This window comes from Dendropsophus ebraccatus, chromosome 1, assembly GCF_027789765.1.
Source record: "Dendropsophus ebraccatus isolate aDenEbr1 chromosome 1, aDenEbr1.pat, whole genome shotgun sequence".
Lineage (NCBI taxonomy): Eukaryota > Metazoa > Chordata > Amphibia > Anura > Hylidae > Dendropsophus > Dendropsophus ebraccatus.
The window spans coordinates 9,492,960-9,506,503 of NC_091454.1; the positions used below are offsets into that span (position 1 = coordinate 9,492,960).

General features: G+C 50.9%; 1 protein-coding gene across 1 annotated transcript; it reads right to left on the minus strand.

Moving 5' to 3' along the window:
• Positions 1-3,583: 3,583 nt before the first annotated feature.
• On the minus strand, positions 3,584-11,562 carry PRDM4 (PR/SET domain 4). The gene is made up of 11 exons (XM_069966773.1): positions 11,480-11,562; positions 11,261-11,388; positions 10,988-11,173; positions 10,181-10,906; positions 9,329-9,478; positions 9,122-9,240; positions 8,948-9,033; positions 8,733-8,860; positions 7,386-7,709; positions 5,935-6,103; positions 3,584-4,032 (listed from the first exon to the last, which is right to left on the minus strand). Exons 2-11 carry the CDS (start codon positions 11,385-11,387, stop codon positions 3,744-3,746), a joined length of 2,304 nt encoding a protein of 767 aa, XP_069822874.1. The 5' UTR covers position 11,388; positions 11,480-11,562; the 3' UTR covers positions 3,584-3,743.
• Positions 11,563-13,544: the final 1,982 nt, after the last annotated feature.

The following is a 13,544-nucleotide window of genomic DNA, read 5'->3' on the forward strand; positions in this document are numbered from 1 at the left end:
TGGATGTATCTGGTTGCGGCTGATAAAATCCGCTTCGGTGTTTTCTGTCCCTTTTAGGTGAGTTGCAGATAGGGACAGTAGATGTGACTGCCCAGGAGAAAATCTGTTGGGAGGTTAACCACAGGTGATTGTGTTTCGCACTCCCCTGGTGTCTTAAGTGGGCTACTGTCGTCATATTGTCTGAGAGTATGTGAACGTGTACTCCGTCTAGGATGTTCTGAGCTGCCAGAAGGGAGTTCTGAACTGCTTTCAGCTCCCTGAGGTTTGAGGAGTTCTTCCTCTCGTCTGGATTCCAGAGTCCCTGGAAGAAGTGGGTCCCCGATTGGGATCCCCAACCTATCTGGCTTGCGTTGGTTTTTAGAATTGTCTTAGGATGAGGATTCCACTGTATCCCCTTTCCTAAATTTTCTCGATTTAGCCACCAGTGTAGTGATTTTTTTTTACTTGTGGAGAAATGTTTATCTTTTTGTCCAGCCCGGATGGCTCTTTGTTCCTTACTTTTAGAATCTGAGCCTGTAGGATTCGTGAATGGGCTTGGCACCATGGAACTGCTGGTATGCATGACGTCATTGACCCTAGCGCTGACATGGCTTCTCTCACCGAGGACAGAGAGGTATTTTTGAATTTCCTTATCTTCGTGAGAAGTTTTATAATTTTCTCCTCTGGGAGAAAGGACATCTGTAGGTTGGAGTCCAGAAGGATTCCCAAGAACACTTTCCTGGGGGATGGGGTTAAATCCGATTTGGACTCGTTGACGATCCAACCCAATGTGGATAGCAGGTTGCGAGTTGTTTGTAGATCCTGATGGAGTTTCTTCTGAGAATCTGCAATTATCAGAAGGTCGTACAGGTATGCCACTATATTTACCCCCTGTAAGTGTAGGGAGGAAACCACTTCTGACATCACATTGGTGAATATACGTGGAGCAGATGAGATCCCGAACGGGAGAGCCTTGAACTGGTAGTGGCATATCCTTTTGTTGATCTGGATTGCAAATCTCAGAAATTTCTGGGACTGAGGGTGAATTGGGACGTGGTAATACGCGTCCTGGAGATCTATGGAGGCCATCCACGCATTTGGCGCTATTAGAGGGGTGGTAGACTTTATGGACTCCATCTTGAACTTGGCGTATTTTACAAATTTGTTTAGGGGTTTCAAATTTATAATTAGTCGAAAGGATCCATTTGGTTTTTTTACAAGAAAGATTCGAATAATGACCCGATCTTCTTTCTTTTAACGGTACTGGAGAGGGGGGGGGGGATGAGTGAATTCTATCTGCTATCCCTTCCTGATGATGTCTATTACCCAGGTGTTCTCGGTAATAGAGGCCCACGCTCCTGAAAAGTCCTGCAGTCTTCCCCTACAGGACAAACGTCACTGTTTGTCCTGGGAGGCTTTGGGGTTGAAAAAAATATTTCTCCCTTTGCCTCCTTTCGAATAGCTCCAGCGGCCTGTCTTCCCCTTGCCCCTATAGTTCTCCTGAAACTTAGGGCGCTTATACTGTTGTTTTTTTACTGGTGTTTTTTCTTCGGGTAGGGCCTTCTTTTTATCCGCCGTCTTCTCAATGATCTTATCGAGAAGTGCTCCGAATACATACTCTCCTTCGAATGGAATACCGCATAGGTTTGATTTTGCGGTATTATCCCCCGTCCAATTTTTTAGCCAAAGAGCTCGTCTAGCGGCATTAGTGAGAGCACCATCCTTGGCGGCAAATCTAATAGACTCTGCTGTGGAATCCGCCAGGAAGGCCGTAGCATCTTTTAGTAGGGGTAAGGAGTCTATTATCTTCTGTCTTGAGCATTTGCTATTTAAATGGTTCTCCAGTTGCTCTATCCAGACATGAAGAGCCCTGGCTACACAGGTCGCCGCAATGTTATTCTTTATAGAATATGACACAGTTTCCCAGGAGCGCCTGAGGAGACTTTCTGCTTTCCTATCCATCGGCTCTTTGAGTTGAGAAGAGTCCTCAAAGGGCAAAATGGACCTTTTAGTAGTTTTAGCCACCTGTGCATCGATTTTTGGGATTTCTCCCCATTTTTTTATCTCTTCCTCTCCAAAGGGAAGTCGCCTCTTAATTTCACCCGGAACCTGAAGTCTTTTCTCTGGTTCCAGCCATTCATCAGTTATAAGAGACTGAAGAGTCTCATGGACCGGAAAAACTAATTTTCCTTTTGCTTTTAGGCCCCTGAACATATCCTTAAGTGCTATTTCCTCCTGCACCTCTTCCATGCCCAAAGCATCTCTGACCGCTGTAAGAAGGGCAGAAGTATGGTCTGAAGAAAAGAAATATTTCTTTATTTCTTCCCTATGTTCTGTTTCTACATCTTCTATTTCCAGGTCTTCTGAGATCTGTCCTGATTCACAGGAAGATGCCGAAGAATGTCTCTTACGCTTTCCAGATGTGGATGCGATAGAGCTCCCTGAGGCTGATATAGAGGCCGGAAAGTTAACCGCTGGTTCTACTTTAGGTGCCTCCTGTATTAGGATCTGTTGTGGAGGGGTAGGTGGGGAGTCTTGAGGAATAGGAGGTGGAGCAGGAAGAGGAGGAGGGAGATTAGCCATAGAAGTGGCTATCTCGTCTTTCATCATCTTCCTTATGTCCTCTAGGAAGGAAGATCTGTCCTGTTTTGATAAAGTCTCCGATGCATGAGGGGCAGATGTTTTTCTTACAGCTAGAGGCCAGCTTGCTATCGCAAGATACACATCTTCTAACTGGTATTTTTGGTTTCTCCTTTTTGGTAGTAGGATCTTTAGTCTCCTAAGAAGAATAATATCTTTCAGACTAGAGAATGATGCTATGCCCATAAATAATTAATATATCATGGGTATGTATATATTACCAGTTTAGGTGATATTATAAATAATAGACACCGGTAGTGTGCCAAGAAAAGGAACATTTCAGTGGAATAACCAGATAATGTAACCAGAGAAAAAAAACCCTCTTTTGCAGAGCTTGCATAGGAAGCGTGCTGACTGCAGAGCTTGGCACACGGAAACGGCTTGTATAGCCCGTACTTACTGTTACCGCAGTAGCAGTCTTGTCAGATGTGGAGGGATCCATCACAGAAGCAGAGACGATCCGATCCACCTCTTGCCGGTCTTTTAAATGACGCGCGCAGGTCCTCGGCATGGGACTTCCGGGACGTGCGGCGTCTGACGTCATTTCCGGCGCGCCGACGCCGACCGGAAGTGCGTCATTCCGTCTGGCGTCGGCACCGCGGCAACTACACGCGGCGTTCGGAGCCCATGATAGCCGTCCAACTTACCCTCCGTAGCTGAGGAGACCGCACGGCTTGTCAGGAGACGGCACGAGGTTCCCAGGAACGCCGGAGCCGCTCCACTTAAGGTTGACTGGCAGACCACTGGGGAGGAAGGAAGCCAACAGGCCCCGATCGACCCCGTCGGTTTGTAAAAATAGAATTTAAAAAGTAGTTTAGAGGGGATCTCTCTTTGCTTCACGCAGATCCCCTCCCTCTCGTGCCTGCCCTAGTGGGACAGGAAAAAGCACTAGTGTTGGGAGGAAGGGGAGGGGCTTTTAACCTCTCGTGCTTTTTCCTGTCCCTAGGGTACAACCCATCCTCCTATGGTGCCGTCGTGAAGGTGAGGAGAGAACCTATTCATTTGGTTTATTTGTACACAGACATCAGTATATACATGTGTAGGCCCCTGTGGCAGTTCGGGGGTCAGTTGAAGTCCATGGTGGTCAGCGGTCCAGACAATAAATAAAATAAATATAGCTTATGTCACGTGTGCGAGGGCAGATGTGCGTCTGTGGCGAACGCGGTACAGTCCGAGCTCAGTAACTCTTCCTCCTCGGAGTCGTCCTCTTCCTCGTCTTGGTCAGTCAGGGCTGCGGTGCTGGGACCTTTGCAAATCTTGAGGTGTCTGGTGAGATGGTATTTGGTGAGGAAGGCCTTGGAGCACTTCTCACACACATAGTCCCTCTTTCCCTCGTGAGAGTTGAGGTGTTTCTTGAGATGGTTCGTCCTGCAGAAGTGCTTGTCACATTTCGGACACTTGACTTGTCGTTCTCTAAAGTAAGAGAATATTTGTTAGAGGGGTGTTCCCATCTCACCAGGGGGTAAACAAGGGGGGGGCACTGAATGGTACAGTCCACCTAACTCATGTATCGTTTAAGTTCAGCACTTGGTGACCCCATTGTGTCCCGTTCTCAGAATCATCAGGAGTCTTGGCCACTGATCCCCAAACCTGAAGAGTCTGCACTTTCCTTACCCACTAACAAGATCAGGACCATCCTCTTCTGAAATACTCTGTGCTGCTGGTTTATCCTACTTGTCTCCATTTCCCTTTATGATACTCTCTCACATGTGGATAGGACTAGCATACAGTCCTTAAATACTCTGCTGGAGGAAACTACTTTTATGATACAAGACCTTAGTATAAAATTGTTCTGCATCTACTAATCCAATAGGACTCTCTGGAACTTTCCAATATGTTTACATTCTCCTGACCTGGCTATATAGTGAGTTAAACACCTATAAGAAAGCAAGAGCAGGTCACTCACCATCACATCCCTCCTCCAGAGCCCTATGTAGTGAATGGAGGCTGCAACATTGGCTCCACTGGGCCCCAGCTACATCTCACATCTTGCAGTGACTAGTTTTATTAAAGTGCACCTGTTTTTTTAAAGGGGTTGGGGGGCAAAAACAGCACCACCCTCCATTACTATAAACCTCTGTGCTGCTGCCACCTAGTGGTTACTCATCGGGTGTGGGTGAGGATGTGCTGCTGCTGCCACCTAGTGGTTACTCACCGGGTGTGGGTGAGGATGTGCTGCTGCCACCTCGTGGTTACCGACCGGGTGTGGGTGAGGATGTGCTGCTGCTCCCACCTAGTGATTACTCACCGGGTGTGGGTGAGGATGTGCTGCTGCCACCTAGTGGTTACTCACCGGGTGTGGGTGAGGATGTGCTGCCACCTAGTGGTTACTCACCAGGTGTGGGTGAGGATGTGCTGCTACTGCCACCTAGTGGTTACTCACCGGGTGTGGGTGAGGATGTGCTGCTGCTGCCACCTAGTGGTTACTCACCGGGTGTGGGTGAGGATGTGCTGCTACTGCCACCTAGTGGTTACTCACCACCCGGGTGTGGGTGAGGATGTGCTGCCACCTAGTGGTTACTCACCAGGTGTGGGTGAGGATGTGCTGCTGCTGCCACCTAGTGGTTACTCACCGGGTGTGGGTGAGGATGTGCTGCTGCCACCTAGTGGTTACTCACCGGGTGTGGGTGAGGATGTGCTGCTGCTGCCACCTAGTGGTTACTCACCGGGTGTGGGTGAGGATGTGCTGCTGCCACCTAGTGGTTACTCACCAGGTGTGGGTGAGGATGTGCTGCTGCCACCTAGTGGTTACTCACCGGGTGTGGGTGAGGATGTGCTGCTGCCACCTCGTGGTTACTCACCGGGTGTGGGTGAGGATGTGCTGCTGCTGCCACCTAGTGGTTACTCACCGGGTGTGGGTGAGGATGTGCTGCTACTGCCACCTAGTGGTTACTCACCACCCGGGTGTGGGTGAGGATGTGCTGCCACCTAGTGGTTACTCACCAGGTGTGGGTGAGGATGTGCTGCTGCTGCCACCTAGTGGTTACTCACCGGGTGTGGGTGAGGATGTGCTGCTGCCACCTAGTGGTTACTCACCGGGTGTGGGTGAGGATGTGCTGCTGCTGCCACCTAGTGGTTACTCACCGGGTGTGGGTGAGGATGTGCTGCTGCTGCCACCTAGTGGTTACTCACCGGGTGTGGGTGAGGATGTGCTGCTGCCACCTAGTGGTTACTCACCAGTTGTGGGTGAGGATGTGCTGCTGCCACCTAGTGGTTACTCACCGGGTGTGGGTGAGGATGTGCTGCTGCCACCTCGTGGTTACTCACCGGGTGTGGGTGAGGATGTGCTGCTGCTGCCACCTAGTGGTTACTCACCGCGTGTGGGTGAGGATATGCTGCTTCAGGTCCTGCCGCCTCATGAACATCTTCTCACAGAAGTCACACTTGAGGTTCTTCTCCCCGGTGTGGGTCACCATGTGTGAGGCCAGGTGGGCTTTCTGGGTGAAGGACTTTCCGCAGAGCACACAGCGATGGTTCTTCTGTCCTGAGGGGAAGAAGCCGCATCACATCATCAATCTTAACTTTCCCAATAACACAGAGCAAGGAGAGATCTTAAAGGGATAGTTCACCAAAAATATCAACTGAAAGTGATCAAGTCTTCCGGTACTTATTAGCTGCTGTATGTCCTGCAGGAAGTGGTGTATTCTCTCCCGTCTGAGTTTTCTATGGGGATTTGCTGCTGCTGTGGACAGTTCCTGACATGGACAGAGGTGGCAGCAGAGAGCACTGTGTCAGACTGGAAAGAATACACCACTTCCTGCAGGGCATACGGAAGCTGATAAGTACTGGAAGGCTGGAGTATTTTTTTTTTAATACAAGTAAATAACAAATCTGACACTGACTACACAGTGGGTGGGGCCTACCTGTGTGAATGCAGGGGTTGCTGGGACACAGTAGTGGGCGGGGATTACATATGTGAATGACAAGGTTGCTAGGACACAGCAGTGGGCAGGGCTTAACTGAATTCAGAGGTAACTGGGATACAGAAGTGGGCAGGGCTTACCTGTGAATGCGGAGGTTGCTGGGATACAGCAGGAGGTGGGACTTATCTGAGTGAATGAGGAGGTTGCTGGGATACAGCAGTGGGCAGGGCTTCCCCATATGAATGCAGAGGTTGCTGGGCTACAGCAGTGGGCAGGGCTTACATATGTGAAACCAAAGGTTGCTGGGATACAACAGTGGGCGGGGCCTACCTGTGAATGCAAAGGTTGCTGGGATACAGCAGTGGGCGGGGCTTACATGTGTAAATGCAGAGGTTGCTGGGACACAGCAGTGGGTGGGGCCTACCTGTGTGAAGGCAGAGGTTGCTGGGACACAGCAGTGGGCGGGGCCTACCTGTGTGAAGGCAGAGGTTGCTGGGATACAGCAGTGGGCAGGGCCTACCTGTGTGAAGGCAGAGGTTGCTGGGATACAGCAGGGGCGGAGCCTACCTGTATGAATGCAGAGGTTGCTAGGATAGAGAAGTGGGCAGGGCTTACCTGCGTGAATGCAGAGGTTGCTGGGACACAGCAGTGGGCGGGGCCTACCTGTATGAATGCAAAGGTTGCTGGGATACAGCAGTTAGCGGGGCCTACCTGTATGAATGCAGAGGTTGCTGGGATACAGCAGTGGGCGGGGCCTACCTGTATGAATGCAAAGGTTGCTAGGATACAGAAGTGGGCAGAGCTTACCTGTGTGAATGGGGAGGTTGCTAGGATACAGCAGTGGGTGGGGCTTACCTGTGTGAATGGGGAGGTTGCTAGGACACAGCAGTGGGTGGGGCTTACCTGTGTGAATGCGGAGGTGAGTGCGCAGGTTGCTAGGATCGCTGAACGCTTTGCTGCAGAACTCGCACTTGTGAGGCTTCATGCCCATGTGACCCATGTAGTGGACGTTGAGCTTGGAGGAGGAGGAGAAGGAGCGGGGGCAGACGGTGCACTTCCACTTGCGTTCTTTGCTGGGGGTGACGGGCTGAGCGGTGTCCTCGCTGCTCAGGGACTCGCTGGGGAGGTGGCTGTTGATGTGGCTGCTCAGGTGAGACTTGAACTCTGCGTAGGACGAGCACTCCTTCCCGCAGTGACACAGCAGCATCTCCGGCTGCTCCGGTAATCCTGACACCAGACAAGGGTATAACCTTATACAGACATGTCCTATAGTGCCATGGGGGCGTGTCCCAGCACAACAAGAGCCATGGTAAGTCCAGCCCATGACTGCCAGTCAAACATGGTAGATGGAAGTAAGTGGGTCATAGGGTGGTAGTAAAGAGGACATAAGCTGGACTTACCTGGACACCCTCATGGCACTTAAAGGGTTTTTTTTTTTCCTTTTAAATCAACCAGTGTCAGAAAATTATATAGACTTGTAATTTACTTCTATTTAAGAATCTCCAGTCTTCCAGTACTTATCAGCTGCTGTATGCTCTGTGGGAAGTGGTTATTTTTTTCCAGTCTGACACAGTGCTCTCTGCTGCCACCCCTGTCCATGTCAGGAACTGTCCAGAGCAGGAGAGGTTTTCTATGGGGATTTGCTGCTGCTCTGGACAGTTCCTGACATGGACAGAGGTGGCAGCAGAGAGCACTGTGTCAGACTGGAGAGAATACACCACTTCCTGCAGGACATACAGCAGCTGATAAGTACTGGAAGACTGGAGATTTTTTAGATAGAAGTAAATTACAAATCTATAGAACTTTCTTTATATATTTTTTTTTTTTTTTTTTTTTGCTGGAGTACCCCTTTAAGCACATATTTATTGCTTAAAGCTTATATCTTATCAATGGAGAGAAGTATGTAGTAGAGGCTTGCCTACTTAGCCATAGGATTATTTACCCCATGTTTTTAGGATGATATGGCCACTTTAAATCAGAAAACCCTTTAAATCAGAAGCGTCAAACTTACAGCCCTCCAGCCGTCGCAAGACTACAATTCCCATCATGCCTGGACAGCCAAAGCTTCGCTTTGGCTGTCCAGGCATGATGGGAATTGTAGTTTTGAAACAGCTGGGGGGCAGCACCATTGCTATAAATGAAGCTGATCAGCTGTGATCGCCAGGTAAAGCTGCATTCAAGCCACACATTTCTCCTACAGCGGCCACTACTGGTTGGATGTGGTATTACATCTGTATATGAAGTACTCACCCATCTGCTGCGCATAGTCCTGGCTGTAATAGAACAGCAGCTCCTCCTGGGCCGGGATGTCGCGGCTGGTGTAGAAATAAATCTTCCCGTCGTGAGGATACGCCACCAGATTCTGCTCATCCGGGTTCCTAAAAAACGGGGAAAGGTGGTCGTAACTTCAGGGTGAGAAGCGAACGAGAAACACGTCAAGGGCGATCACCCCCCCCCGCGCTTACCTTGCCTTCCGCACAAACATCATCCAGTTACATTCGTTCTCGTCCGTGGTGATGATGCAGAACTCCATCACGTTATTGCTGTAAATCTGAGAGTGAGAAAAACAGGGAGTAGTCACCCACCAGGTAGTCACCCACCGGCGTCAGTCCCCGCAGCAGGGGGGAGGGGCGTCTCACCTTCCAGATGTGGTTGGCCGACTTATCCGTCCAGCCGGCGACTTCCAACGACTGACTCTCTTGTCCTATTAAAGGACCGAAGCAGGTCCGAACCGAGATACTCTCCTGCGTCCAGACCCCTGAAACGAGGCAACGGTGATAGGTAACTCGCTGGGGGTTTGGAGCTGTGTGTCAGGTGACGGGCGGGGGTATAATCACAGGTCTTACCCACTTCCACTCCCGTCACGGACTGTCTCAGCACCAGCTGTTTGGGCAGGGACAGGCGGGCCCGGCTCTCGATGGGGCTGTCCGGTATGAAGGTGACCGGGCCGTGCTCTGGACAGTCGGAGGGATAGGCCCGGTTACACAGAGTGCACCCTGCAAACGGGGGGGAGAAAACGTCGGCTATAGCAAACAACCTTATAGGTAATGCGTATGGGGGTCTCCCAACCCTCTCCTTATGTCAGGGGAGAGAAGAGTCAGCCATGTTGGATTTCAGCTACACATTACTGACAGAGGAGTCTAGCAGCAGCCGAGCGTGTATGTATAAGGTCAGACTCCCAGACTCCCCTGCTGCATAAGTCTAAGGTGGGAGGACCCCTTTAAAGTGATAATCTGGTGATTTTTTTTTTTTTTTATCAACTGGTTTTAGAAAGTTATACAGATTTGTAATTTACTTTTATTAAAAAAAATCCAGTCTTCCCATACTAACCAGCTACTGTATGTCCTGCAGGAAGTGGTGTATTCTCTCCAGTCTGACACAGTGCTCTCTGCTGCCACCTCTGTCCATGTCAGGAACTGTCCAGAGCAGCAGAAAATCCCCATAGAAAACCTCTCCTGCTGTGGACAATTCCTGACATGGCAGCAGAGAGCATTGTGTCAGACTGGGGAGAATACCCCACTTCCTGCAGGACATACAGCAGCTGATAAGTACCGGAATACTGGAGATTTTCAAAGTGAAGTAAATTACAAATCTATATTACTCCAATGAAATTTTTTTTTTTTGCTGGAGTTCCCCTTTAAGGAAACCATCCATAACCTCCACCAACCGTCCACAATGTACATCGGGCAGCTACTCACAGATTGTGAACAGGGTGGCCATGTTCTCCTTGTTAGAGTTGGAGTCTATCTGCAGCGAGGCCGGCACGAAGGTCAGAGTGGCGGCATCCACGTGGTGACCGCCGCCGGTCAGGGAGACGTCGGGAGTGATGGCGGACACGGTGACGGGCTCCAGGCTGATGCCGCTGCCATGTAAGGACACAGTGGTCAGGGAGGAGAGCTGGTGTGAGGTAGACAGCGCCACGCTGACCGGGTTACTGCTCAAGGCCACAGTGTGAATGGCGTCAGTCAGAGAGTTCTCTGCCAGGCTGGACCTGGCGCCCATGTGATGCTCCGTCTCCATGACGACGGGCAGCTCCAGCGATCCACCGTGCAGTGGCAGCACTCCGCCATGGCCCACGGCGTCAGGAGGTAGGTTGGCATCCACGGTGAGCGGTTCGTGGGTACGGTGCTCCCCCGTCACCCCCTCCATGGTCAGCTCCTCTGTGGTGATGGGGCTGTTCACCCGCGAGACGTTATCCATGCTGATCCCGGCATCCAGCGCCACCTCGTGGGCATCGCTGGGATGTAAGCTCTGCCCGCCATGTGAGCGCGAGTCCAGGGTGACTATGCCCGCCTCTATGCCCCCAGACTGGTACGGGTCCAGGGAGGGGTTAGTGTTAGAGACAGGGAGGCTGGAGTCCACGCTCAGTGAGCTGGGGTGGATATACTGAGGAGGCGGCCGGTCCGCCAGATAGGACAGGATGCCTGCGGGAGACACAAGATGGCGCCATCACTACACACTCACCAGACGCCACACAGCACTGAAGGGGTGAAACAGCACACTACCTGGCAGGATGTGGCGGAAGTAGCTGCTTTCCAGGTGCGGGTACGGGGGCGGCGGCAGGGTGTAGTTCCGTTCCGGCAGACCGCACATGACGCCCCGCTCGCTGATCCCCATAGGAAGCATGACGGACAGAGCGGAGGGCAGCGAGCTGAGAGACGGCCCCAGGTTAGGGATGGCCACCGGCAGCCCTGCAAGGAGAAGAGAGGAAACGCTACATCTCCCACAATGCAAGGCAGCAGGATGCTCTAATGTCATGTGACAGGATGAGGACTTACCCTGGGAGGTGAGGGCGTTGTGGGGCGGGGAGGCCGTCAGCCCCAGGTGACTCGCTGGCATGGTGTTGGCGACCGAGGAGGCGCCCAGCTGGTCCATCCCCACCGCGCTCAGGTTCAGATCATTCATTCTATAGGGAAAAGAGGAGGAGCCATCATGTATCCTAGGGGGCGCCGCAGCCGCGTATTCTCCCACATCACATTAGTCTCTATGGTCACTACCTGCACAAGGTCTGGTGATCCTCATCCTCAGAGAAAGCGCGACCCAGGACTGAGAGGAGGATCCATGGTATATAGCGGAGGGAACCCGGTCATCATCAGACAGCTGCTGGGAACAACACAGGGTCAGAACAGTGAGCGCAGCTCTGGAGGATAATACAGGATGTAATACAATATGTACACAGTGACCCCACCAGCAGAATAGTGAGTGCAGCTCTGGGGTATAATACAGGAGGTAACTCAGGATCAGTAATGTAATGTATGTACACAGTGACCTCACCAGCAGAATAGTGATTACAGCTCTGGAGGATAATACAGGATGTAACTCAGGATCAGTAATGTAATGTATGTACACAGTGACCTCACCAGCAGAATAGTGAGTGCAGCTCTGGAGGATAATACAGGATCAGTAATGTATGCACACAGGGACCCCACCAGCTGAATAGTGAGCGCTGCTCTGGAGTATAATACAGGATGTAACTCAGGATCAGTAATGTAATGTATGTACACAGTGACCCCACCAGCAGAATAGTGAGTGCAGCTCTGGGGTATATACAGGATGTAACTCAGGATCAGTAATGTAATGTATGTACACAGTGACCCCACCAGCAGAATAGTGAGTGCAGCTCTGGGTATAACACAGGATGTAACTCAGGATCAGTAATGTATGTACACAGTGACCCCACCAGCAGAATAGTGAGTGCAGCTCTGGGGTATATACAGGATGTAACTCAGGATCAGTAATGTAATGTATGTACACAGTGACCTCACCAGCAGAATAGTGAGTGCAGCTCTGGGTATAACACAGGATGTAACTCAGGATCAGTAATGTAATGTATGTACACAGTGACCCCACCAGCAGAATAGTGAGTGCAGCTCTGGAGTATAATACAGGATGTAACTCAGGATCAGTAATGTATGTACACAGTGACCCCACCAGCAGAATAGTGAGTGCAGCTCTGGGGTATAATACAGGATGTAACTCAGGATCAGTAATGTAATGTATGTACACAGTGACCCCACCAGCAGAATAGTGAGTGCAGCTCTGGGGTATAATACAGAATGTAACACAGGATCAGTAATGTAATGTATGTACACAGTGACCCCACCAGCAGAATAGTGAGTGCAGCTCTGGAGTATAATACAGAATGTAACACAGGATCAGTAATGTATGTACACAGTGACCCCACCAGCAGAATAGTGAGTGCAGCTCTGGGCTATAATACAGGATGTAACTCAGGATCAGTAATGTAATGTATGTACACAGTGACCTCACCAGCAGAATAGTGAGTGCAGCTCTGGGCTATAATACAGGATGTAACTCAGGACCAGTAATGTAATGTATGTACACAGTGACCTCACCAGCAGAATAGTGAGTGCAGCTCTGGAGTATAACACAGGATGTAACTCAGGATCAGTAATGTAATGTATGTACACAGTGACCCCACCAGCAGAATAGTGAGTGCAGCTCTGGAGTATAATACAGGATGTAACACAAGATCAGTAATGTAATGTATGTACACAGTGACCCCACCAGCAGAACAGTGAGTGCAGCTCTGGAGGATAACGCCCTCTGAGCCGCCATTGTTTTGGTGGGCAGTGTGGTCAGGGGGGCGGGGCCTGGACACTACAATACACACAGTCCATCCAGTATTCTATCGATCCTTCTCTGCACGCACTGAGGACACTGCTGACAGGTCACATAGAGAAGCAGACTGTGAGCAGCAGGGCATGCTGGGACATGTAGTTTCCCTACTGCTGCTCATACACACCCCGGCCTCTACTATAACCAGAGAGCCCTACAGACACCGGAGGGTGGGGAGGGGAACACGTCACGGGCCGCCGGTACTCACACCCATCTCCCGTGGAGCCGCTCTCTGCCATTCTTCCTCCTCTCTTTACAACTCTCTGTTCTCATCCACTCCCAAGATGGCGCACGCGGAAGTGACGTCAGAGCGGCGGGGCCAACCAATCACGTCCGGCTGCGGGGTCACGCCACAGGGGAGTGGGCGGCGCTGCTCTGGCATCTTCACCGTTGCCATGGTGACGGGGAGGCCGCTGCGCTGTC

Bases quoted from the DNA above. Each gene is read 5' to 3' on its own strand.
- PRDM4 (XM_069966773.1), bottom strand. From the start codon at position 11,387: ATGAATGATCTGAACCTGAGCGCGGTGGGGATGGACCAGCTGGGCGCC. The intron at 9,241-9,328 runs GTAAGACCTGTG...GCCTCGTTTCAG, and splicing joins CGTGACGGGAGTGGAAGTGG to GGGTCTGGACGCAGGAGAGT. The intron at 9,034-9,121 runs GTGAGACGCCCC...TCTCACTCTCAG, and splicing joins CGGCCAACCACATCTGGAAG to ATTTACAGCAATAACGTGAT.